The 27,816-nt window shown below is 37.1% G+C and overlaps 1 protein-coding gene across 9 annotated transcripts in view; it reads right to left on the bottom strand.

The window, feature by feature from the left end:
- Positions 1 to 27,816, bottom strand: part of UNC79 (unc-79 homolog, NALCN channel complex subunit) — a 299,827-nt gene that overhangs the window by 136,093 nt on the left and 135,918 nt on the right. For all 9 annotated transcript variants that reach the window (XM_024982113.2, XM_059879353.1, XM_059879351.1 and 6 more), the window contains 5 exons: positions 11,438 to 11,628; positions 10,624 to 10,747; positions 10,005 to 10,145; positions 3,580 to 3,801; positions 1,369 to 1,596 (listed from right to left, as the gene is read on the bottom strand). In XM_024982113.2, the coding sequence (XP_024837881.1) occupies positions 1,369 to 1,596; positions 3,580 to 3,801; positions 10,005 to 10,145; positions 10,624 to 10,747; positions 11,438 to 11,628 (906 nt within the window). The remainder of the gene's footprint in view (positions 1 to 1,368; positions 1,597 to 3,579; positions 3,802 to 10,004; positions 10,146 to 10,623; positions 10,748 to 11,437; positions 11,629 to 27,816) is intronic.

Genomic DNA, 27,816 nt, shown 5'->3' with positions numbered 1-27,816 from the left:
CCCTGCCTTTCTCTCCTTTTCTCTCCTTCTCTCTGCTCTATCAACAATGACCTACACACTTTCCTGAGTAAATCATCATCCTCTTTCCTCTGTATCATTTAAGCAGAGAGCTTCCTAGGTCTCAAAGGCCTTCTTTCCTATCACCTTCATTTCATTAACTCCAGTCTTCCTTCATAGAGGCACTCAGAAGCCGTCTCCTCTGGGAAGACCTTGCCCACCTCTAAGACGTCCAACCTGGACTCGTCCCTTTTCTGTTCTCTCATAACTACCTCATTCATCTCTCTCTCTCATTATGCTCATCACTCTGTCTTATGGTGTTTCATTTACTTAGACATCTTCCTGACTAGACATTAAGTTAGATGATGTTCTCAAACCATCTATTACTGTGACTGTTGTAGGTAATAGATGTAAACTATATTCCCAATGAGTTTACAAGACCATATCGCAGGAATAGTACATTGTGACAAGTAAGACTAATGAGTTATGTGGGCTGAAAGGTATTTAAAAACTGAAGAAACACTTTACTGCATGTATACTAGACCTCAAAAGATTTTTTTTTTAATGAAGTCACTTTCTACCTAGACAAACACTAGGGGAAGAAAAAGAGAAGATGTGGAACACTGGCTCGAATGATTCAGGTTCATCTCCCTATGATGTATGAGGGTGGTGATGTGTGTATTTAAGATGGTAAATAGCCCAAACAGGGAATAACTAATATATGAAGCAGCTAATTTATGGCATATATTAGCTATTCCCTATTTAAACAATTTTCTTAAAAAGCAGAAAATGAAGTGAAAGCTTTATTGGTTGCTGATAGAGTCAATGAGTTTTACACACTGAGGTTAAATCAGGAATTTTCATGTCTACATCCAATCTACCTACTCAATATTTGATATGTACATTTTGTAGTATTCACTGTTCTCTAAACTTTGTAACAAAACATTGTGATAAAATTGTTTCAAGAATACCAGTAAAATTCATTTTACTATATAGTAGAAACTAATACAACATTGTAAAGCAACTTTAGTCCAATGAAAATTAATTTAAAATATTAAATTGTTGCCAGGATGAAAATTAAGAATACCAGTAATGCATTGTATTTATGAAAACTGTATGAATAAATATGTTACAACCATAACTCAAGATTCAAGAATTCTAACTCAAGATTTCTGTGTAAGATAGCCTCACTTCATATCAATTACCAGGAGCCTGAGTTGGTGAAAGGAACAGGGAAACTTTCTTTTAACACAATTGCACATGTTACCCAGCATGGAACATAAGGTAAATACTGGAGAAGACTCATTCCACCACCTACGGTAGTCTTGACTACTATTATTCGTGGATCATCTCATTTCTTCAACTGCTTACCACCAGTCGGCTTTCTTCTTTGGGAGCCAGTCTCTCCAGGAGTTCACAAGCAAGCTGATAGCAGAGAATACTAGATTGACATAAATTACACTCAATTGCTTTTTCTTCCTTCTGGCAGGTGTGGGAGCCCCCCCAGGGGGCTTGGAAGACATTGTTTATAATGGAAATAATGTCCTTTGATAAGCTGTGCTCAAAACCCATTGTGATCCCATCATCTTGCAACTCCATCTGAAAGATATCAAAAAAAGGCCAAAAAAAAAAAAAAAAGAAGGAGGAGTTTGATCCTTTTGTTCAATATTCTATTGGCACTCTAACTGGGGATAATTTTCACTAATTGCTGACAATATTAAATTATTTAAAGATAATACACCTTGCAGACCATGAATATACATTGCTTTCCATGGACTCTCCTAAAAAGAATATATACACAATACAAAGTAATGGAAATTAAGTTTTAATTCATGTAAGACATTTAAAAGAGGGTTCTTTTTTAAACCCATCACTTTGTGAGATGTTAAACATTTAAAAAATGTTGCTCCTCACCCAATGTCCAGATCTTGGTTTCTAAATACCTTTATCCACTAAAGGAACCAGAACTCCTGGGAGAAATGGCTGATTCCAGGAAAAATGTAAAATGAGCCTGGAACATTTTAACATGCAAGACATTAAGGACGTGTTCACAGAATGATGGGTGTATGTCAAAAGAAGCCAATTTGAAGGGCCTCCCATTAGCCAAATTTGAGTCTCAAAATAAATAATTATAGTAATGGATTTTAGCTCACTGAACAAAATAAGAATTCATGAGTATACTTGGGTATAAGTAGATTAAACAAATAAATATCAATATATAAATAGGAGAGAGGGAGAACCTGCTTCTTCAGTAGAATTCCAGCTAATCAATTAGAAGAAATGATGGAATTGGAAAATTATCATTTGGTAACCATCATAATAAAAATTGATTCAGAAATAAGTCACCCATGGATGCTAAAACTAGGTGAAAGCCTGATGAGAAATGGGAAATCAGTCTTAAAGTAGCTCTCTCTAAGTTAGTACTAATTACAAAGGGGTAAGTAGTGACTTTGTAGTAGAGAAATCTGGCAGAAATCACTTTAACCAAGTTATTACCACCTGAAATGGGACATTATCATGTCATGTGCCTCCTGATATCAGACGCTGAAAACAACATAAAATCAAATCTGTAGCATGACTGGCAGAAGTGCTGAACCCAAATTGATTCATAAGGAAATGTCAAACTCGTGTTGAGAAATATTCTATAAAATAACTGGACTGTACTCTTCAGAAATGTCAAGAATATGACAGATAAAGGCTGAAGAACTGTCCTGAAATAAAGAAGACTAAAGGGCCAGGACAAATCATTGCAATGAATGACGCTAGATTAAGTCCTCAATCAAAAATCATTTTTTTCTTTTGCTATAAAGATGATATGATGATTATATCAATTTTAATGAATAATTTCTGTAAGCTTGATAATAGATAATAGTGTTATAACAATATTAATTTCCTGATTTTGACAACTGTATGCGGTTCTGTAAAAGAATGCCATTTTTTAGAAAATACACTCTAAAGGATTTAAGGATAAAGGGATATCCTGTGTGCAACTTACTTTCAAATGGTTCATTAAAAAATTCTATAATTAACACATACATATATAGGCTAAGAGAGAGAGAAGAGAAATAAATATGATCAGTGTTAACATTCAGAGAATTTGGGGGGGAAGTAATTGGGAATTTTTTGTACTATTCTTTCAACTTTTCTGCAAGTCTCAAATTATTTCAAAATAAAAAATTAAGAAGAAATGTTCCATGAACAAAGCCTTTTCTAAACTTCTCTGTTCAAATTAGCTTCAAAAATCAATTTACATTAAAATCAGCCCATCACTATAGAGTTATACCTTGCCCTTCCCCAAAACAGAATTACCCAGTTTGTTCACCAAGTTTTTTCAACAGAATCAATTCTAACAGTGCTAAAACTCATATCCACTCGCATATGTCAACATCATTGCAGATATTCAATGATTGCAAGTATTTTTCAGGCTCTTTAGAAAATCCCCACAGAAGTTTATGAAATGTCCTGAGTAATACTGCATCATTTCAGTAAGTGTGAAGATGCCCAACACAAAGAAAGAATCACTATACAGAGCTTCCCCTCATTCTTCACCTCTGAACTAAAGGAAGTTCATGCTTCAGCTACCTGCTTCAGGAGAAGATCAAACATGAGGATGAAACAATTTAGATTCATTTCATCATCTTCACAATCAAAGTCAATAGTCCTTCCTCCTTGGTGTCCAAAATTCTTGAAAGGACTACGAAATGGACTACGCACAGGACTCCGAAATGGACTCTGAAAAGGACTATGAAATGGACTCAGCATATTGTGCTGAACTCGTCGACCAGGATCAGAGGCAACACTCACCTAGAAAAAAGAAAATCAGCACATATAAGTGAGCTCACAGAAGCTCAAATGGCTGTACAAAATACTTGAGGATGCTGTGGAAGGTGTTTCCAGCTGTCACACGGATTTCCTTCCTTAGCCAATGGAATTACTACCTCCAAATCCCATGCATCTTCTCAAAACATAAAAATAAGAAATAAAATCATCCAAACTTTCTATTTGTCAGGTAAATGACACATTATCACCCTGAAGAATGAAGGCAGCCTCTTTGCCATTATATTTTTCATCCCACCAACATGTCCAACTACATTGTCTGCATCTATCTAAAACCATAAACTGAACAATGACAACTTCCAGAGTAAAGCATTGCAAATCAATTTTAGAACCATTAGCACAGAATCTCAGATTGACTGGTAAAAGAAGAATGGTCTCTGACAATAATAATTATTACACTATCATGAGACAACAGTACATCAAGCCTATTGTACTAGTTATTTTTCATTTGCGAACCAACTCTTCCCCCACAAAAGGCCCTCACTGCCCTTTTCTGCCCTGTTCTATGCCCAAGGATGCCAAGAACTGAGCCTCTTCTGGCCCTCTTGCTGGATGGCTTCCAGATGATTCAGTCAATGAGAGGTACCAGCAGAAGACCTGAAGTTGGCAGAGAGAGAGGCAGGAGTATTTCTCTCCCCCGCCTGGCTCCTCTGATGCTACATTTCTGCAGTATCTCCATCCTCTCCAGTTCCTCTAGCCAGCCTTTCCCTATAACTTCAGCTGCCAAAAGGCCCAGGAACACTTGTTCCTTCAGCCATAGGTATATAAAGGCTTCCTAGTGAACTACTGCTGGCCTCTGGGTGTCTCACTGACCCTATTGCCCCCTTAACCTTTCCCATAACTCTATAGGCCAAGAATCCATAAAAGACTCTTTGTTAAACATCTGGGATAAATTCTGTAGCAGGACCCTGACTGACATACCTGTACATCAGTCTCAAGTCATATTTTCTCTCTTTAAAATCTCTCTAGTAATCAGAAAGCTCCTTGAACCCCATATTTAAAGTAAAAAAAAAAGTAAAAAAAAAAAAAAGAGTATCCCATTAAGAATCAGAATACCTGGATCATGATAGTGTTATCTATGGCAAATCGCTTCAGTTCACAGAACCTCAGGTTAAGTAGTTGTAAAATGAGGATAATGAGTTCTTTCCAACTGCCTCACACAGGCCTCACACATCTTCACATGTGATGTCATTACATGTGAATACTCTACACAGTATAAAGTGTTAATCATGTACTGTAATATTAAAGGTAACCAAAGAAAGAAATAAAATATAAATATTGGGCAGCTGGTTCCTATGAGGTACATGAGCAAATAATGATTTTTTTAAAGCATTTTAAAAGCATGAATCCTATGAGTATGACGGTATTATAAAATATCATTGATTCTTGACTGGAGAATCCCATGGACAGAGGAGCCTGACAGGCTACAGTCCAATAGGGTCACTAAGAGTGAGATACAACTGAAGCAACTTGGGTAGACACGCACATAAATGTCACATATAGATGTAAATTCTCTGAATGGCTCTTGTGAGCATCATGACTTTCCTTGGTCATTGACTATTAGAGACTAAAACAACTTTTTAGAAATAAAAGTAAATTTAAATTTTTAAAAACTTGTAAAAATTTTTAAAAAGCACTAAATACAATCTATGATCCCATGATTTTGTTATGTTCTCTAATCCTAGATAGCAGGTAGAATGACTAGAGGATTGTGGTATACAGCAGGGAAGATGTTTTGGAGAGGCTAGACAGGACTAGAAGCCCAGAACAGTCCTCACCCACCACCAGATGACAGTCAGCCTCTCCAAAGCTGATCATGGTCTTGTCAGTACAAGAGCAGAAACTTTATCAGGTCCTCCATAGAAAAGTTATCATAAACATCCAACAGCTTCCATATGCTTTAGACCAGACTATCCTGACTTCTCTCATCCTCAGAGGCACAAAGGGATCAGTAAGATGGGCTGTTAGTTAACAGTGACAGTATCACTCACAGTCACCACTAGCTGATCATTTTCTCCCAAAACACAGTAGAAAAAAACACACAAACAACAATATCCAAACTCCTCATTCCCAAAGTAAAGCACTGATCTGCCCAGCACCTGGAAAGAATTCTTCTTCACCAGAAAACCAAAAAAAAAAAAAAAAAAAAAGGAGTAGTACCCCACAAGCTACTTTGTTCTGGTTTATCAAGGGGAGAGGTAGCTAACAGAGATGTGTAGGAGAAAAACTCAAAGGAAAATTAAAACTCAATAACTAACAGAAAATTAACAAGGAAACACAAACTTTAAACGATACAATAGACCAGTTAGACCTAATTGATATCTATAGGTCATTTCATCCCAAAACAATGAATTTCACCTTTTTCTCAAGCGCACATGGAACCTTCTCCAGGATAGATCACATCCTGGGCCATAAAGCTAGCCTTGGTAAATTCAAAAAAATAGAAATCATTCCAAGCATTTTTTCTGACCACAATGCAGTAAGATTAGATCTCAATTACAGGAGAAAAACTATTAAAAATTCCAACATATGGAGGCTGAACAACACGCTGCTGAATAACCAACAAATCACAGAAGAAATCAAAAAAGAAATCAAAATTTGCATAGAAACGAATGAAAATGAAAACACAACAACCCAAAACCTGTGGGACACGGTAAAAGCAGTCCTAAGGGGAAAGTTCATAGCAATACAGGCACACCTCAAGAAACAAGAAAAAAGTCAAATAAATAACCTAACTCTACACCTAAAGCAACTAGAAAAGGAAGAAATGAAGAACCCCAGGGTTAGTAGAAGGAAAGAAATCTTAAAAATTAGAGCAGAAATAAATGCAAAAGAAACAAAAGAGACCATAGCAAAAATCAACAAAACCAAAAGCTGGTTCTTTGAAAGGATAAATAAAATTGACAAACCATTAGCCAGACTCATCAAGAAACAAAGGGAGAAAAATCAAATCAACAAAATTAGAAACGAAAATGGAGAGATCACAACAGACAACACAGAAATACAAAGGATCATAAGAGACTACTATCAACAATTATATGCCAATAAAATGGACAACGTGGAAGAAATGGACAAATTCTTAGAAAAGTACAACTTTCCAAAACTGGACCAGGAAGAAATAGAAAATCTTAACAGACCCATCACAACCATGGAAATTGAAACTGTAATCAAAAATCTTTCAGCAAACAAAAGCCCCGGTCCAGACGGCTTCACAGCTGAATTCTACCAAAAATTTAGAGAAGAGCTAACACCTATCCTGCTCAAACTCTTCCAGAAAATTGCAGAGGAAGGTAAACTTCCAAACTCATTCAATGAGGCCACCATCACCCTAATACCAAAACCTGACAAAGATGCCACAAAAAAAGAAAACTACAGGCCAATATCACTGATGAACATAGATGCAAAAATCCTTAACAAAATTCTAGCAATCAGAATCCAACAACACATTAAAAAGATCATACACCATGATCAAGTGGGCTTTATCCCAGGGATGCAAGGATTCTTCAATATCCGCAAATCAATCAATGTAATACACCACATTAACAAATTGAAAAATAAAAACCATATGATTATCTCAATAGATGCAGAGAAAGCCTTTGACAAAATTCAACATCCATTTATGATAAAAACTCTCCAGAAAGCAGGAATAGAAGGAACATACCTCAACATAATAAAAGCTATATATGACAAACCCACAGCGAACATTATCCTCAATGGTGAAAAATTGAAAGCATTTCCTCTAAAGTCAGGAACAAGACAAGGGTGCCCACTTTCACCATTACTATTCAACATAGTATTGGAAGTTTTGGCCACAACAATCAGAGCAGAAAAAGAAATAAAAGGAATCCAAATTGGAAAAGAAGAAGTAAAACTCTCACTATTTGCAGATGACATGATCCTCTACATAGAAAACCCTAAAGAGTCCACCAGAAAATTACTAGAAATAATCAATGACTACAGTAAAGTTGCAGGATATAAAATCAACACACAGAAATCCCTTGCATTCCTATACACTAATAATGAGAAAACAGAAAGAGAAATTAAGGAAACAATTCCATTCACCATTGCAACGGAAAGAATAAAATACTTAGGAATATATCTACCTAAAGAAACTAAAGACCTATATCTAGAAAACTATAAAACACTGGTGAAAGAAATCAAAGAGGACACTAATAGATGGAGAAATATACCATGTTCATGGATTGGAAGAATCAATATAGTGAAAATGAGTATACTACCCAAAGCAATTTATAGATTCAACGCAATCCCTATCAAGCTACCAACAGTATTCTTCACAGAGCTAGAACAAATAATTTCACAATTTATATGGAAATACAAAAAACCTCGAATAGCCAAAGCGATCTTGAGAAAGAAGAATGGAACTGGAGGAATCAACCTACCTGACTTCAGGCTCTACTAAAAGCCACAGTTATCAAGACAGTATGGTACTGGCACAAAGACAGAAATATGGATCAATGGAATAAAATAGAAAGCCCAGAGATAAATCCACGCACATATGGACACCTTATCTTCGACAAAGGAGGCAAGAATATACAATGGATTAAAGACAATCTCTTTAACAAGTGGTGCTGGGAAATCTGGTCAACCACTTGTAAAAGAATGAAACTGGACCACTTTCTAACACCATACACAAAAATAAACTCAAAATGGATTAAAGATCTAAACGTAAGACCAGAAACTATAAAACTCCTAGAGGAGAACATAGGCAAAACACTCTCCGACATATATCACAGCAGGATCCTCTATGACCCTCCTCCCAGAATATTGGAAATAAAAGCAAAAATAAACAAATGGGACCTAATTAACCTTAAAAGCTTCTGCACATCAAAGGAAACTATTAGCAAGGTGAAAAGACAGCCTTCAGAATGGGAGAAAATAACAGCAAATGAAGCAACCGACAAACAACTAATCTCAAAAATATACAAGCAACTCCTACAGCTCAACTCCAGAAAAATAAACGACCCAATCAAAAAATGGGCCAAAGAACTAAATAGACATTTCTCCAAAAAAGACATACAGATGGCTAACAAACACATGAAAAGATGCTCAACATCACTCATTATCAGAGAAATGCAAATCAAAACCACTATGAGGTACCATTTCACACCAGTCAGAATGGCTGCGATCCAAAAGTCTACAAATAATAAATGCTGGAGAGGGTGTGGAGAAAAGGGAACCCTCTTACACTGTTGGTGGGAATGCAAACTAGTACAGCCACTATGGAGAACAGTGTGGAGATTCCTTAAAAAACTGGAAATAGAACTGCCTTATGATCCAGCAATCCCACTGCTGGGCATACACACTGAGAAAACCAGAAGGGAAAGAGACACGTGTACCCCAATGTTCATCGCAGCACTGTTTATAATAGCCAAGACATGGAAGCAACCTAGATGTCCATCAGCAGATGAATGGATAAGAAAGCTGTGGTACATATACACAATGGAGTATTACTCAGCCATTAAAAAGAATACATTTGAATCAGTTCTAATGAGGTGGATGAAACTGGAGCCTATTATACAGAGTAAAGTAAGCCAGAAGGAAAAACATAAATACAGTATACTAACGCATATATAGGGAATTTAGAAAGATGGTAACAATAACCCGGTGTACGAGACAGCAAAAGAGACACTGATGTATAGAACAGTCTTATGGACTCTGTGGGAGAGGGAGAGGGTGGGAAGATTTGGGAGAATGGCAATGAAACATGTAAAATATCATGTAAGAAACGAGTTGCCAGTCCAGGTTTGATGCACGATGCTGGATGCTTGGGGCTGGTGCACTGGGACGGCCCAGAGGGATGGTATGGGGAGGGAGGAGGGAGGAGGGTTCGGGATGGGGAACACATGTATACCTGTGGCGGATTCATTTTGATATTTGGCAAAACTAATACAATTATGTAAAGTTTAAAAATAAAATAAAATTAGAGGAAAAAAAAAAACTCAATAACTGATTATAGAATATATCAAATATATCTTAGATCGATGTTTTCTGTTATTCAATGTGCTTAAAAGGTTAATAGAGTGGATGGGATAGGATGAAAAGGCATTTCCAGAGCAGTTTATGATGATGCCACTTTAAGGCCCACTATAATGGACAAGAGTTTTCAAAATCTTAACAAGTAAGACAAAGACAATTATGGCAATAATTACCCTTCGAGCTGCAAGGTTCCCTGCCAGTTCACTGACTCTTGATTTTCTTTGATTTGCCAGTTCTTTGACAGAATTAACTCCATCAGAAAACATACTGATTAATAGCTGAAGTGGAACCATGATGTCTAACTCCGATAATACCTGGGGAAAAAAAGGCATATGTCCCCCCAAAACATAAACTTTAAAACTCCAAAAAACTACATTTAACACTTTTTCCTAAAGTGACCTATTGAACATAAGGACATTAGCCTCACATATTCTATCTGCAGTTGTCCTCAATTTTATTCTATCTGCAGTTGTCCTCAATTTTTCATACTAAAAGATTCAAAGCTATCATCAAATATTCCGACTCCTCCACCCTCCACATTGGATAAATTGCCATGTTCTTTCTAACAAAACTTCTAACAAAGTATCTCCTGTCCCCTTCTTTCCATGTCATTCTTGTTGCCTTGGTTCATTGCTTTTCTCCTGAACTGGTATAATCTGCAACCAATCTACAATTAACAAACATACAGATTTACAGATTCTTTGCAGTAACTCTCTGCTGCCCTACCTGAGGAGCTAAAGTTCATAAGCTAAAAGCTATTGCCCAAAATGATCAAAAGTATGATTCACTTACATGAAGCCACAGTAAAGCTTGTTCCTGCACAGAGGAAGGGTATCCTGTGAACCGACAACTAATAAAGCCAAACATCTCTTCCATTGAAAAAGGTAGAGGGCAAAGCTCAATGTCAAACATTTTGCTGGAAAGCAAAGCAACAAAAGTAAATGATCAAAGGGCATATATTGGGGTTTACTGTTGTCTTCCCAACTATATCTTATTTGGGGAACCAAACATTTTAGATTAGTCTGAGTTCTGAACAGTTATTAGCATGTTTCATTTTATTGTAATAGCTTATGTCCTTAGAACAGATATGAATAATCCTTATGGTTGTTGATAACATTAGTGTTCATATTCACACTGCATTTAATAAAAGGAATTGCATTTTCTAAGAAACTAGAGTTGCTTCTCAGCATCTTAAAACATGTCCCTTTGTACTTTTCCAACTTTATCCAAATCATAATTATATTTGAAGATAAACAATGTTTTTATTATATACTTTATTTGTAAACAAACAATATCTATTTATTATCCCATCAGAACAAAATCCTTTCTGAACAATTACAGATCATCTTGGCACAATTTACAGCAATTATTGTTCAGTCGCTCAGTCACGTCCAATCCCATGGGGTCGCCGAATCAGACGCAACTGAGCGACTGAATAATAAAAACAACAAAAGCTTCTATTTGAACATTCAAATTTCTCAGTAGGCTTGTAAAAATTCTATAAGGTTATATAAAACGCTTAGCACAGTGCCTGGCACACAGTACATGCTTCATAAATGCTAGATATCATTATAATTACAGTGACTTCATTAAACTACTTACCCACCTTAATACTTCCCTGAATTCTTTTAACTGATTATCTGGGACTTCTGTTCTGATGGCTTCCAGCCACTCCGGCATGATGCATTCCCACACGGACTGACTGATCACATTGTAGGGGATCAGGCAGAGGATTCGGTTGAGACCTTCCTTCAGCTGAGTCACTGTGCTACAGGATTTATCCCAGTATCCACCAACCTGATGGGATTTCCACAGCCACAGGGGAAAAGAACAAAATGCACTCGTTACATTTATACCCAAGGAAATACTGAATGAAATGGGTACAGAGAAAGACCACAATCCATTACCTCTGAAACCTGTGCCAAGTATATTGAGTGAGGTTTGTGAAAAAACTACAAACCACCAGGATCCCTTAGTTTCCAAAAAGAAAACAGTTGCAAATAGATCCAAACACTGACCAGAGACTGAACTTGAACTATTTTACTGCAGATTTTCCAAATTGTATGTGCATTAAAATTCCAAAAATTTATTCCTAGAACAATGAAGCTTTATTTCTAAGGTGTGACAAATCCCCTGCAAATATGTGCAGTTATACCTGCATTTCAAAGGAACATAGATTTCTACTACTGTACACTTTGTACTGGAGACTTTTCTTCATGGAAAATGAAGTAGCAGAGAGTACTCTTTTTTTCCTACACTGCATATTCTGTCACAATTTTTTTCCTAAGAATGTTCTAAAGCTGGTTGAATCCATGAGTTTTTAAAAAATGGTATTTTTTTTAACTAATTAAGATAGGATATTAATTTTCTAAGGCATAAAATCTTAAAATCACAACTTGAGGTTCTGTTTGTAATTCTGATTTTAGATAAATATATATTACTATTACATGTATCAAAGTAACAAAGGGTTGACTGGTCCTAGATCTTTACCATGTAACACAAATTTGGGGGGAAACTTCATTATTTTTCCCTTGCAGTTTTATTTCCCTTGAGTTATGATTGACATACAGCAGTGTATAAGTTTAAAGTCTGTAACATACTGATCTGACTTACATACATCATGAAACAATTACTACAGTAGATATAGTGAACTTCCGTCCCTGGAGGAAGGCATGGCAACCCACTCCAGTATTCTTGGCTGGAGAATCCCCATGAACAGAGGAGCCTGGCAGGCTACAGTCCATGGGGTCACAAAGAATTGGACATGACTGAGTGATTAAGTACATCATCCCATGTAGATACAAAATAAAAGAAATAGAAAGGTATTTTTCCCTTGTGATGAGAACTCTTAAAATGTACTCTCTTAACTTTGACATAAACAGCAATGTTAATTATATTTATCATGCTTTTACATTATATCCTGGTATTATAACTGAAATTTTGTACCTTTTGACTGCCTTTATCTAATTCCCCTTTCCACCACCCCCACCTCTGGTAACCATAAATATGATCTCTTTTTCCATGAGTTGGTTTGTTCCTTTTTGAAGGATGATTGACCAATAGCACCATGTTAGTTCCTGTTATACAACTTCAGTTCAGTTCAGTCGCTCAGTCATGTCCGACTCTTTGCGATCCCTTGAATTGCAGCATGCAAGGCCTCCCTGTCCATCACCAACTCCCAGAGCCCACCCAAACTCATGTCCATTGAGTCAGTGATGCCATCCAACCATCTCATCCTCCGTCGTCCCCTTCCCCTCCTGCCCTCCATCTTTCCATAGTGATTTGATATTTCTATACATTTCAAAATGATCGCCACAATAAATCTAGTTATCATGTCACCATATAAAGATATTACTTAGTTACTGACTTTATTCCCTCTACACTGTACATTTCATATCTGTGATTCATTTATTTTGCAACTGGAAGTTTATGCCTCTTAAACTTCTCACCTATTTCTCTCTTCTCCCAAACCTCCTCCCCTCTGGGAAACACCGTTTCTTCTTTGTATCTACAACTCTGTCTCTGTTTTGTTATGTTTATTCATTTGTTTTTTTAGGCTCCACATATAAGTGAAATCATTCAGTATTTGTCTTTCTTTGACTTATTTCAGTTAGCATAATGCTCTGTAGGCTTATCCATGTTGTCATAAAGGCAACATTCTTTTTCATTCTTTTTTATGGTTGAGCAATATTCCATCACATATGTACCACATTTTTATACATTCATCTATCCATGGACACTTAGGTTGCTTCCAGGTCTTGTATATTGTAAATAATGCTGCAATTAATATAGGGGTGCATATATCTATTCTAATTAGTGTTTTTGCTTTCTTTGGGCAAAATGGCCAACAGTGGAGTTGCTGAATCATATGATAGTTCTGTTTTTAAGTTTTTTGAGGAATCTCCATACTGTTTTCCATAGCAGATGCATCACATTCCCATAGACAGGGCACAAAAGTTTCCTTTTCTCCACACCCTCATCAGTGCTTGCTATTCGTCATCTTTTTGGTAACAGCCATTCTGACAGGTATAAGGTGATATCTCATTGTACTTTTGATTTGCACTTCCCTGAGTACATCATGAGAAACGCTGGGCTGGAAGAAACACAAGCTGGAATCAAGATTGCCGGGAGAAATATCAATAACCTCACATATGCAGATGACACCACCCTTATGGCAGAAAGTGAAGAGGAACTCAAAAGCCTCTTGATGAAAGTGAAAGTGGAGACTGAAAAAGTTGGCTTAAAGCTCAACATTCAGAAAACGAAGATCATGGCATCCGGTCCCATCACTTCATGGGAAATAGATGGGGAAACAGTGGAAACAGTGTCAGACTTTATTTTGGGGGACCCCAAAATCACTGCAGATGGTGACTGCAGCCATGAAATTAAAAGACGCTTACTCCTTGGAAGGAAAGTTATGACCAACCTAGATAGCATATTGAAAAGCAGAGACATTACTTTGCCAACAAAGGTCCATCTAGTCAAGGCTATGGTTTTTCCTGTGGTCATGTATGGATGTGAGAGTTGGACTGTGAAGAAGGCTGAGCGCTGAAGAATTGATGCTTTTGAACTGTGGTGTTGGAGAAGACTCTTGAGAGTCCCTTGGACTGCAAGGAGATCCAGCCAGTCCATTCTGAAGTAGATCAGCCCTGGGATTTCTTTGGAAGGAAAGATGCTAAAGCTGCAACTCCAGTACTTTGGCCACCTCATGCGAAGAGTTGACTCATTGGAAAAGACTCTGATGCTGGGAGGGATTGGGGGCAGGAGGAGAAGGGGACGACAGAGGATGAGATGGCTGGATGGCATCACTGACTTGATGGATGTGAGTCTGAGTGAACTCCGGGAGTTGGTGATGAACAGGGAGGCCTGGCATGCTGCGATTCATGGGGTCTCAAAGAGTCGGACATGACTGAGCGACTGAACTGAACTGAACTGATCATTAGTGATCTTGAGCATCTTTCCATGTGTCTGCTGGCCATTTGTATGTCTTCTTTGAAAAAATGTCTATTCAAGTTCTCTGGTTAATTTTAATTAGATTTTCTTATGTTGAGTTGTATGAGTTCTTTGTATATTTTGGATATTAACCCTCTATCAGATATATCATTTACAAATATCTCCTCCCATTCAGTATGTGGCCTCTTCCTTTTGCAAAAGTTTCCTTTGCTGTGCAAAAGCTTTTTAGCTTGATGTAGCCCCATGTGCTTATTTTTGCTTTTGTTTCCCTTGCTTACAGGGACATATCTAAAAATTAGTATTAAGACTGATATCAAAGAGCATACTACCTATGATTTCTTTTAGACATTTTATGGTTTCAGCTTTTACATTTAAGTCTTTAATCCGTTGTGAATTTATCTTTGTATATAGTATGAAAAAGTAGTCCAATTTGATGCTTTTGCAAGTACCTGCCCAGTGTTCCCAATATCATTTATTGAACAGGCTGTCTCTTCCCCACTGTATATTCTTGCCTCCTTGGTCATAGATTAATTGTCCCAAAACTATCTTACTTTAAATGAATTCAGTTTTCAGTATTTAATTTTCATATCTAGAATTCCACATCATTAAAACAAATCAATTCCATTTAAATTTCAAATATCTATTTAGCATCATATTGGCCAACATCCTAGATGACCGACTAGATATTTTCAGGAAGTGACTCCATTTCTGAGATTGTTGTTGTTGTTAGGTATCTAGACTCAGAAGAGCTAACACTGATAATGCTGAGATTGTTGGATGCATCATTCCTGAGGTCCCTTTGGCTGTTTAATTTATGCTTAAGTCATACAAAGGCCTTTTGATTTTGAATCACATTTTGAAACAGATATACCTATGAAGATCCTAAGTTGTCAGTGACCAGACAATGGATCCTTTGATTTGGAAAACTTTTTATAATTAAGAAGATTTTAGAGAGCTCTCACCCTAAATAAATGTTCTCTTATCAACTATGGGAGGACCAATCTGACAGAAGCACACACACACAAAAAGTCACAGCTAGCTAAAAGACTCCTTTAACATAATTCAAGAACAGAAATCAGATTTAGAAAGAAAATTAAAACCCACACCCACCATAAATCCCCCTCTACCATGTCCCTCCTACAAATGACCCAGTTGGAGCTTGACATTCAGAGCCTGGTAGGAGATATTATAAAGGCCTTCCCTCAGAAGTTTAATTGGCTAAAATAGAACAATCTACTCAGGGGAATACAGTCTAAAACCTTTGTCACACAATTTATAAAAACTATTACAAAGGCACACAGCTCTAAATTTGCAAATCTCAGTTCATAGGAGGCTTTTCCAATTAAGCTGAAAATCTTGTCTCTGATATAAAAGAAATTAATTCAAAGTAACGGGGTTGGGTGGGCAGGCCAGCTCCTTAATGTTATTATTGAGGCTGTCATCTAATGCTTTGAAGAATGAAAAATAAATGGCCTTGCCTTATTGAGTATTTAAAAAAAAACATAACTGTGATTCTAGAAGAATCCCAAAGCTCATCTATCTTTCTTACCAGTCCCAAAGCCTCCCCTATTCATCTCAAGATGCTTACAGATATTATAAAAAGTCAGAACGAGGAAAAGGGACTGTCCTGCCCTTAAGAAGAAACACTTAAATAGTAATTGCCTTAGGCCTCAGTTTCTTCAGACAAGCTCCTCTGAGCCCTCTTCTCAACTGAGGCCTCAACTTGGACCTGTTAAAAATTTCAGATTCTCAACATGAATAATTTTTCCCCCTCCCATAAATCTCCTCCCTCAAAATACATGTAAAATCTCAGTGCTCCCAAAAGAATCTGTTTGTCCCATCCAAAACCTTTTAATAGACAAACATGTCCTTGAAATGTCCTTAGATTGTTATTTTACAAACTTGCATCTTTTCTCTCCCTCTCTGAGACTTAAACCTTCTCCCATTCAGCACTATCATCTCAAGGATCTGAGAATCATCTCTATAAATGCAAACACTCAAGGACATGAATGTGGCTCTCAGCCCAAGAGATGCCTTGCTTTAACTTGTACTATTGCCTCTTGTCATAAAATAGGAAAAATTTGTTTCTCCTCCTGATATGCATCAATTAACACTCCTCTTGCTGCTGCTGCTGCTGCTGCTGCTGCTGCTGCTGCTAAGTCGCCTCAGTCGTGTCCGACTCTGTGTGACCCCATAGACGGCAGCCCACCAGGCTCCCCCATCCCTGGGATTCTCCAGGCAAGAACACTGGAGTGGGTTGCCATTTCCTTTTCCAGTGCATGAAAGTGAAAAGCAAAAGTGAAGTCGCTCAGTCATGTCTGACTCTTAGCAATCCCATGGACTGCAGCCTACCAGGCTCCTCCATCCATGGGATTTTACAGGCAAGAGTACTGGAGTGGGGTGCCATTGCCTTCTCCATTCAGGAAAACTAACAGCTTATAAAATTAAATATTCCTAAAACCCTATGTTAGCAGGAAGAAGTTATAGAAGACGGACTTTTCCCCCTAATGCCATAGATATGAAATGATGTTGGACAAGTGGGGATTTGTAAGCAGCTTTTTGGCCCTTTCCTGTTTGCTTATTTGTTTTATGAATGAGATCACGCAGCAGTTTAACATAATTCCTGGCCTAATGCTTTCCTGAAGATACATCGTGCTTTGCCTAACCTGTTGATTCTTTTCCCAGATTAAAAGAAGTAAGAATGAAGAGTTAAGTAGTTAAAAAATGACTAGCTTTCTACTGCCAGCAGCCCCCAAGGCAGATCCTGCAGGCAGATCACATAAGCAATATACCATCTGAAGAGAAAGTCAGCCAGTCAGCACCCAATGGAGAATGATGCAGAACCCAACCTCCTGCCTTGATCATTCACTGAGATTCTCTCCCCTTTTTCCCTTTAAAAACTGTCATGGCTGGTCCCACCTAACACGTCGGAACAGCCATCATCCAAAGTCTACAAATAACAAGTGCTGGAGTGGGTGTGAAGAAAAGGGAACCCTCCTACACTGCTGGGGGGAATGTAAGATGGTTCAACCACTGTGGAAAACAGTATGGAGGTTTTTCAAAAAACTAAAAATAAAATTACCATATGGTCCAGCAATCCTATTCCTGGACATATACTCAGACAAAACTGTAATTCAAGAAGATATATGCACCCCTATATTCACAACAGCACTACTCACAATAGTCAAAACATGAAAACAACCAAACATTCATCAATAGGTGATAAAGAAGATGTGGTACATATATACAAAGGAATACTGGTGGTGGTGGTTTACTTGCTAAGTCGTGTCCAACTCTGCCAGGCTCCTCTGTCCATGGGATTTCCCAGGCAACAGTACTGGAGTGGGTTGCCATTTCATTCTCCAGGCGATCTTTCAGACCCAGGGATTGAATCAGGGTCTCCTGCATTGCAGGAAGATTCTTTACCGACTGAGTCACAGGGGAAGCCCACAATGGAATACTAATCAGCCATAAAAAGGAAATAAGACCATTTGCAGCAACATGGATGCAACTACAGATTATCATGCTAAGTGAAGTAAATCAGAAAGTGAAAGACAAACGCCATATGACATCACACGTCTGAAATCTCAAATGTGGAAATATGGCACAAATGACCCTACCTACAAATCCGAAATGGACTCACAGATATAGAGAACAGGCTTGTGGTTGCCAGGGAGAGGGAGGTGGGGAAGAGAAGGACAGGGGGTTTGGGAATAGTAGATGTAAAGTACTGTATACAGGGTGGAAAAACCACAAGGTCCTACTCTATGACACAGGGAACTATATTCAATATCTTATAATAAGCCATAATGGAAAAGAATATGAAAAAAAGAATGTTCACATGTATATAACTGAGTCACTTTGCTGTAGAGCAGAGATTGGCATGACATTATAAATCAACTATACTTCAATTAAAAAATTAAATTTAAAAAACTGTCATGCCTGAGCAGAATCTTCTAATTTGGTATTGGGAAATGAATTTGCTTTCTCCCCAGACTGCTGGCTTTTCTGATTAAAGCAGCTTTTCCTTTCCACCAACACTTGCCTCTCTAGTGTTGGTTTTTAAATGAAAGAAGAATGGAACTGGAGGAATCAACCAGCCTGACTTCAGGCTCTACTACAAAGCTACAATCATCAAGACAGTATGGTACTGGCACAAAGACAGAAATATAGATCAATGGAACAAAATAGAAAGCCCAGAGATAAATCCACACACCTATGGACACCTTTTCTTCGACAAATGAGGCAAGAACATACAATGGAGAAAAGACAATCTCTTTAACAAGTGGTGCTGGGAAAACTGGTCAACCACTTGTAAGAGAATGAAACTAGAACACTTTCTAACACCACACACAAAAATAAACTCAAAATGGATTAAAGATCTAAATGTAAGACCAGAAACTATAAAACTCCTAGAGGAGAACATAGGCAAAACACTCTCCGACATACATCACAGCAGGATCCTCTATGATCCACCTCCCAGAATATTGGAAATAAAAGTGAAAATAAACAAATGGGACCTAATTAAACTTAAAAGCTTCTGCACATCAAAGGAAACTATTAGCAAGGTGAAAAGGCAGCCTTCAGAATGGGAGAAAATAATTGCAAATGAAGCAACTGACAAAGAACTAGTCTCAAAAATATATAAGCAACTCCTGCAGCTCAATTCCAGAAAAATAAATGACCCAATCAAAAAATGGGCCAAAGAACTAAACAGACATTTCTCCAAAGAAGACATACAGATGGCTAACAAACACATGAAAAGATGCTCAACATCACTCATTATCAGAGAAATGCAAATCAAAACCACTATGAGGTACCATTTCACGCCAGTCAGAATGGCTGCGATCCAAAAGTCTACAAGCAATAAATGCTGGAGAGGGTGTGGAGAAAAGGGAGCCCTCTTACACTGCTGGTGGGAATGCAAACTAGTACAGCCACTATGGAGAACAGTGTGGAGATTCCTTAAAAAACTGGAAATAGAACTGCCTTATGATCCAGCAATCCCACTGCTGGGCATACACACTGAGGAAACCAGAAGGGAAAGAGACACGTGTATCCCAATGTTCATCACAGCACTGTTTATAATAGCCAGGACATGGAAACAACCTAGATGTCCATCAGCAGATAAATGGATAAGAAAGCTGTGGTACATATACACAATGGAGTATTACTCAGCCATTAAAAAGAATAATTTGAATCAGTTCTAATGAGGTGGATGAAACTGGAACCTGTTATACAGAGTGACGTAAGCCAGAAAGAAAAACACCAATACAATATACTAACGCATATATACGGAATTTAGAAAGATGGTAACAATAACCCTGTATGCGAGACAGCAAAAGAGACACTGATGTATAGAACAGTCTTTTGGACTCTGTGGGAGAGGGCCAGGGTGGGATGATTTGGGAGAATGGCATTGAAACATGTATAATATCATATGTGAAACGAATCGCGAGACCACGCTTGATGCGTGATACAGGTTGCTGGTGCACTGAGATGACCCAGAGGGATGGTACAGGGAGGGAGGTGGGAGAGGGGTTCAGGATGGGGAACACGTGTACACCCGTGGTGGATTCATGTGGATGTATGGCAAAACCAATACAATATTGTAAAGTAATTAACCTCCAATTAAAATAAATAAATTTATATTAAAAAAAAATAAATGGCGATCTGCCAAATCTGAATTCTGTAACAGTTTGTGTAAATCTTTGATAAATAAGACTATTTTAATACTGTTGGTTTGATAAAAACAGCTGCATCTTCTGAGTTACCAGCACTGAGTATGATATGAACACAGTTTTTATTCTATATGGGTTTACTAGTCAAATAAGGGAATATTATATTTACTAGATGTTTAAATTATAAGACAGATTTCATTTTCATCAAATTAAATTACTATGACAAGCTTTATTTCAACAGTAATTGTGTTTTATGACATATCTTCTTAGAAGTGGTTTCCAAAATCTTTTTCATAACCTGAAATTAAATTTATATTAAGTTACATGAGTGATATTCATTGAATATCCAGATCATTTCTACATAAGTTTAATTTTATCTACTTTTGGCTTCTTATTTTTACAGAGATGCTAAAATTATTTGGATCTGCTAATAAATATGTTCATTTTGCCATGCTGAGAAATTACACTATGAAGAAGCATATCCAGTAGAAGTTATGATAGAAGTTATCAGCACTGAGTATAATAGTATAATCATAAAAATATACTAGTATAAAACAAAAATAGAATAATCATAAACTTTGCTACAAAATGCTGGTATGTGACGAGCAATTCACAATTGTTTACCTCCTGGTCTTTGAAAAACAGAGATCATTAAGTGTTGAAAATTATAATCAATATATAAATGAAACATCTAGAAATAATAAGGATGAAGAAAAAAACCTCTGTATGCAGAATATTCGAGGAATGTAGGATGTGTTTTTTGTCAAGGAAAGAAAGAGTAATTCTGTCCTAAAGTAGTTGTTTAGAGATTGTATAAAGGTTATCCAGGTGAGAAAGAGGAAAGTGAAGGGCAGAAATATGACTGAAAATAGAAAATTGTATAGGATCTGTTGGAGGCAGGGAGGGGGGAGATGGGCACACATCTTCATCATGTCCTCAATTATTTAGGAGAACCAAGTCTTTTCAATGTTAAAAAAGCTAATTTTTAAAATTATCACATTAGATTCTATATTTATTTTTGAAATTTGAATTGCCATTTTGGTTGAATGGATAACTAAGTATTATTTCATAGCAACGTATCAACCTGATTAATTGAGTATCCAAACCTTTTGATTTTTTGACAGCTTTAGATATTTTGCTTTCCAAAATCAAATCCTAAATAAAATCTTGATCTCAAATTGACTTTGAGGCTTCTGAGGCAGCTTTCAGAAAATCTCAAAGGATTCTTCACTCCTAGTAGAAAGAGATGTTAAACTAATTAGGTCTGTTTGATATGTTGAACTACATGAAAAGCATTGGCAAATAAGAAGAGATGCTTAACCCTCTCTAGTTTATATCTATATAGGTAAATATTTTTAACATAAATATTTCAGAAATTATATGCAATTTGTAAAAATTATATGCCCTTTGTGTTCATGATTATATTTTTATGCTGCTTTGCCTGATAGTAGACAATAATGGAATAATTTTAACATCATAATTCCAGTTACTCTCATCAGATCTTTAATCACAGCCATTTTACTTTTTTAATTAATTTTTATTAGAGTATAGTTGATTTAAAATGTTGTATTAGTTTCTGCTGTATACCAAAGTGAGTCAATTATACATATGCACTGTGCTAAGTCGTTTCTAACTCTTTGCAACCCTGTTGACCACAGCCTGCCAGACTCCTCTGTCCAAGGGATTCTCCAGGCAAGAATACTGGAGTGGGTTGCCATTTCCTCTTCCAGGGGATCTTCCTGATGCAGGGATCGAACCTGGGTCTCCTGCATTGCTGGCAGATTCTTTACCACCTGAGCCACTAGGGAAGCCCTACTCCAGTATTCTTGTCTGGAGAATCCCATGGACAAAGGAACCTGGGTGGCTACAGTCCTGGCATCACACAGAGTCGAACATGACTGAAGAGACTTAGCATGCATGCATAGTTATTTACACAAGCTTAATAAAAATCTGTTCTCCTTGTAACTGGACATAATAGGAAAAACTGGTTATGCTATCAAGGCTTTGACTAAAATGTCATACTCGAGAAAGATAGGCAAAGAATCAAATATGACCAGACAGCTTTAAAGAACTGTGGTGGACATTATGAAGCCCATGCTTATAAAGCCCTCTTGGAAAAACCAGCCTGCTACTTGACTTTTGATGTCCCCAGTCTATAAGCAAATAAGAAAAGTCACTTCCTGACAGACCCAGAAACCTTAGAGCATTGAAGGGATCTCAAAAAGAAAAATTCAGTCAAATCTACAAATACTGCAGATAAATATGACAAATTCTTGGTTTGGCTTCCCAGCATGGAAAGGCCTTTAAATGTCCAATCTGAGATTCTAGAAAAAACTTGCAGCAAAACAAACTCTTGAAGGCCCATGTGGTCAAATACCACTTTCGTTGTATGTAAATAATCAGGCCAAATTTAATGAGACTAGACTTACTTTGTGAACAGAATATCTTACTTTTAATTATCTTTGGTCAAAACTGGAAAATTCAGAAATTGTTTCAACAGAAAACTATACTCACACTTGCGGGTTATCAGATCTAGTCCTGTTCACTGAGCTATTTTTCACCTCTTTATAAACTGGATCCTGCTGTCTTGCACACTTTGTGAGTAATTAATGTTCCCAATTGTTTTGCCTACCTTTCTGACTTGGTGTCACTGAGAACTAAAACCTGCCTGCCCAGATCCTTACTGAGACTCTAGGCAATCTTGTCCCAACGCCCAGCAAGCTAAAGCAGGCAACTTGATATAAACTTCAAAAGACTTCTTGCTTCAGCAGTTTAGGCCACTTGGGACGTTCACCAAACACCCACATCTTCCAGGCTCTGCTTCAGAAAATAACCATGAGTGACACTGATGAATTCATCATCATCTGGAGATGCTTCAAGCCCAGCATCTAGAAATCTTCACTCTTTTCCTTAGGCCGTAGAAACTAGGTTTATAGTCTACTGTAATCACTAATCTTTGTTTTCTATTTCCTTATTCCAATTTATGTTATTTTCCTCTTTTGTGTATCTCTTACCTAGCAGTTCCTAACCCAAATCTTCTCTCCAAGTCAATCAACCTAGATTCCTTTTTGTGCGAAACTTCTAAGGAAGTTACAGATGGGAGAAATGTGGGGAGGCACTCAGACCCCCAGAGTTGGTATAAAGAGTATATTAAATGGAAACATTTGCACTAAAGAAGACACAGAGAGAAATCTCATCTGAACTTCCTTTATGTGACTAAACTGGAGCCTCCAGAAAATATGGCTTCTATTAAGCCCCTCCAAAAGGAGTTCTTGTGAATTCAGCTGTCTTGGAGAAAGGCTGCCCATTTCCATTAGCATCAAAACACCCAAAAGAACTTTCCCTATCTTCCCCTTCAAGCCTCCTCACAAATGCTCCTCACACTCTAGAAGTTTGGCATATAAACTTTTTTTTTTTTTTTAATTTTTCAGCACTTTATTTATTTATTTTTTTATTTGATAAATTTAACGCCTTTTATTGCCATACTTCATTTTACTGTGCTTTGCTTTAGTGAACTTTATAGATACATACATGTTTTTTTTTTTTTTCCTTGTTAATTTTCTGTTTAGTTGATCTATCCATAAGTGTGAGTGGGGTATTAAAGTCTCCCACTATTATTGTGTTATTGTTTTCTCCTTTCATACTTGTTAGGATTTGTCTTATATACTGCGGTGCTCCCATGTTGGGTGGATATATATTTATAATTTTTTTTTTTTAATTTTATTTTATTTTTAAACTTTACATAATTGTATTAGTTTTGCCAAATATCAAAATGAATCCACCACAGGTATACATGTGTTCCCCATCCTGACCCCTCCTCCCTCCTCCCTCCCCATACCCTCCCTCTGGGTCGTCCCAGTGCACTAGCCCCAAGCATCCAGTATCGTGCATCGAACCTGGACTGGCAACTCGTTTCTTACATGATATTTTACATGTTACAATGTCATTCTCCCAAATCTTCCCACCCTCTCCCTCTCCCACAGAGTCCATAAGACTGTTCTATACATCAGTGACTCTTTTGCTGTCTCGTACACAGGGTTATTGTTACCATCTTTCTAAATTCCATATATATGCGTTAGAATACTGTATTTATGTTTTTCCTTCTGGCTTACTTCACTCTGTATAATAGGCTCCAGTTTCATCCACCTCATTAGAACTGATTCAAATGTATTCTTTTTAATGGCTGAGTAATACTCCATTGTGTATATGTACCCCAGCTTTCTTATCCATTCATCTGCTGATGGACATCTAGGTTGCTTCCATGTCTTGGCTATTATAAACAGTGCTGCGATGAACATTGGGGTACACGTGTCTCTTTCCCTTCTGGTTTCCTCAGTGTGTATGCCCAGCAGTGGGATTGCTGGGTCATAAGGCAGTTCTATTTCCAGTTTTTTAAGGAATCTCCACACTGTTCTCCATAGTGGCTGTACTAGTTTGCATTCCCACCAACAGTGTAAGAGGGTTCCCTTTTCTCCACACCCTCTCCAGCATTTATTATTTGTAGACTTTTGGATCGCAGCCATTCTGACTGGTGTGAAATGGTACCTCATAGTGGTTTTGATTTGCATTTCTCTGATAATGAGTGATGTTGAGCATCTTTTCATGTGTTTGTTAGCCATCTGTATGTCTTTTTTGGAGAAATGTCTATTTAGTTCTTTGGCCCATTTTTTGATTGGGTCGTTTATTTTTCTGGAGTTGAGCTGTAGGAGTTGCTTGTATATTTTTGAGATTAGTTGTTTGTCGGTTGCTTCATTTGCTATTATTTTCTCCCATTCTGAAGGCTGTCTTTTCACCTTGCTAATAGTTTCCTTTGATGTGCAGAAGCTTTTAAGGTTAATTAGGTCCCATTTGTTTATTTTTGCTTTTATTTCCAATATTCTGGGAGGTGGGTCATAGAGGATCCTGCTGTGATGTATGTCGGAGAGTGTTTTGCCTATGTTCTCCTCTAGGAGTTTTATAGTTTCTGGTCTTACGTTTAGATCTTTAATCCATTTTGAGTTTATTTTTGTGTATGGTGTTAGAAAGTGGTCCAGTTTCATTCTTTTACAAGTGGCTGACCAGATTTCCCAGCACCACTTGTTAAAGAGATTGTCTTTAATCCATTGTATATTCTTGCCTCCTTTGTCGAAGATAAGGTGTCCATATGTGCGTGGATTTATCTCTGGGCTTTCTATTTTATTCCATTGATCAATATTTCTGTCTTTGTGCCAGTACCATACTGTCTTGATAACTGTGGCTTTGTAGTAGAGCCTGAAGTCAGGTAGGTTGATTCCTCCAGTTCCATTCTTCTTTCTCAAGATCGCTTTGGCTATTCGAGGTTTTTTGTATTTCCATACAAATTGTGAAATTATTTGTTCTAGCTCTGTGAAGAATACTGTTGGTAGCTTGATAGGGATTGCGTTGAATCTATAAATTGCTTTGGGTAGTATACTCATTTTCACTATATTGATTCTTCCAATCCATGAACATGGTATATTTCTCCATCTATTAGTGTCCTCTTTGATTTCTTTCACCAGTGTTTTATAGTTTTCTATATATAGGTCTTTAGTTTCTTTAGGTAGATATATTCCTAAGTATTTTATTCTTTCTGTTGCAATGGTGAATGGAATTGTTTCCTTAATTTCTCTTTCTGTTTTCTCATTATTAGTGTATAGGAATGCAAGGGATTTCTGTGTGTTGATTTTATATCCTGCAACTTTACTGTAGTCATTGATTATTTCTAGTAATTTTCTGGTGGACTCTTTAGGGTTTTCTATGTAGAGGATCATGTCATCTGCAAATAGTGAGAGTTTTACTTCTTCTTTTCCAATTTGGATTCCTTTTATTTCTTTTTCTGCTCTGATTGCTGTGGCCAAAACTTCCAAAACTATGTTGAATAGTAATGGTGAAAGTGGGCACCCTTGTCTTGTTCCTGACTTTAGAGGAAATGCTTTCAATTTTTCACCATTGAGGATAATGTTTGCAGTGGGTTTGTCATATATAGCTTTTATTATGTTGAGGTATGTTCCTTCTATTCCTGCTTTCTGGAGAGTTTTTATCATAAATGGATGTTGAATTTTGTCAAAGGCTTTCTCTGCATCTATTGAGATAATCATATGGTTTTTATTTTTCAATTTGTTAATGTGGTGTATTACATTGATTGATTTGCGGATATTGAAGAATCCTTGCATCCCTGGGATAAAGCCCACTTGATCATGGTGTATGATCTTTTTAATGTGTTGTTGGATTCTGATTGCTAGAATTTTGTTAAGGATTTTTGCATCTATGTTCATCAGTGATATTGGCCTGTAGTTTTCTTTTTTTGTGGGATCTTTGTCAGGTTTTGGTATTAGGGTGATGGTGGCCTCATAGAATGAGTTTGGAAGTTTACCTTCCTCTGCAATTTTCTGGAAGAGTTTGAGCAGGATAGGTGTTAGCTCTTCTCTAAATTTTTGGTAGAATTCAGCTGTGAAGCCGTCTGGACCGGGGCTTTTGTTTGCTGGAAGATTTTTGATTACAGTTTCAATTTCCATGCTTGTGATGGGTCTGTTAAGATTTTCTATTTCTTCCTGGTCCAGTTTTGGAAAGTTGTACTTTTCTAAGAATTTGTCCATTTCTTCCACGTTGTCCATTTTATTGGCATATAATTGTTGATAGTAGTCTCTTATGATCCTTTGTATTTCTGTGTTGTCTGTTGTGATCTCTCCATTTTCGTTTCTAATTTTGTTGATTTGATTTTTCTCCCTTTGTTTCTTGATGAGTCTGGCTAATGGTTTGTCAATTTTATTTATCCTTTCAAAGAACCAGCTTTTGGTTTTGTTGATTTTTGCTATGGTCTCTTTTGTTTCTTTTGCATTTATTTCTGCTCTAATTTTTAAGATTTCTTTCCTTCTACTAACCCTGGGGTTCTTCATGTCTTCCTTTTCTAGTTGCTTTAGGTGTAGAGTTAGGTTATTTATTTGACTTTTTTCTTGTTTCTTGAGGTGTGCCTGTATTGCTATGAACTTTCCCCTTAGGACTGCTTTTACCGTGTCCCACAGGTTTTGGGTTGTTGTGTTTTCATTTTCATTCGTTTCTATGCAAATTTTGATTTCTTTTTTGATTTCTTCTGTGATTTGTTGGTTATTCAGCAGCGTGTTGTTCAGCCTCCATATGTTGGAATTTTTAATAGTTTTTCTCCTGTAATTGAGATCTAATCTTACTGCATTGTGGTCAGAAAAAATGCTTGGAATGATTTCTATCTTTTTGAATTTACCAAGGCTAGCTTTATGGCCCAGGATGTGATCTATCCTGGAGAAGGTTCCATGTGCGCTTGAGAAAAAGGTGAAATTCATTGTTTTGGGATGAAATGACCTATAGATATCAATTAGGT

This window comes from Bos taurus, chromosome 21 (assembly GCF_002263795.3).
Source record: "Bos taurus isolate L1 Dominette 01449 registration number 42190680 breed Hereford chromosome 21, ARS-UCD2.0, whole genome shotgun sequence".
In the NCBI taxonomy this organism is placed as follows: Eukaryota; Metazoa; Chordata; class Mammalia; order Artiodactyla; family Bovidae; genus Bos; species Bos taurus.
The sequence above is the reverse complement of the archived record's forward strand: the minus strand, read 5'-3'. Positions and strand labels throughout refer to the sequence as shown.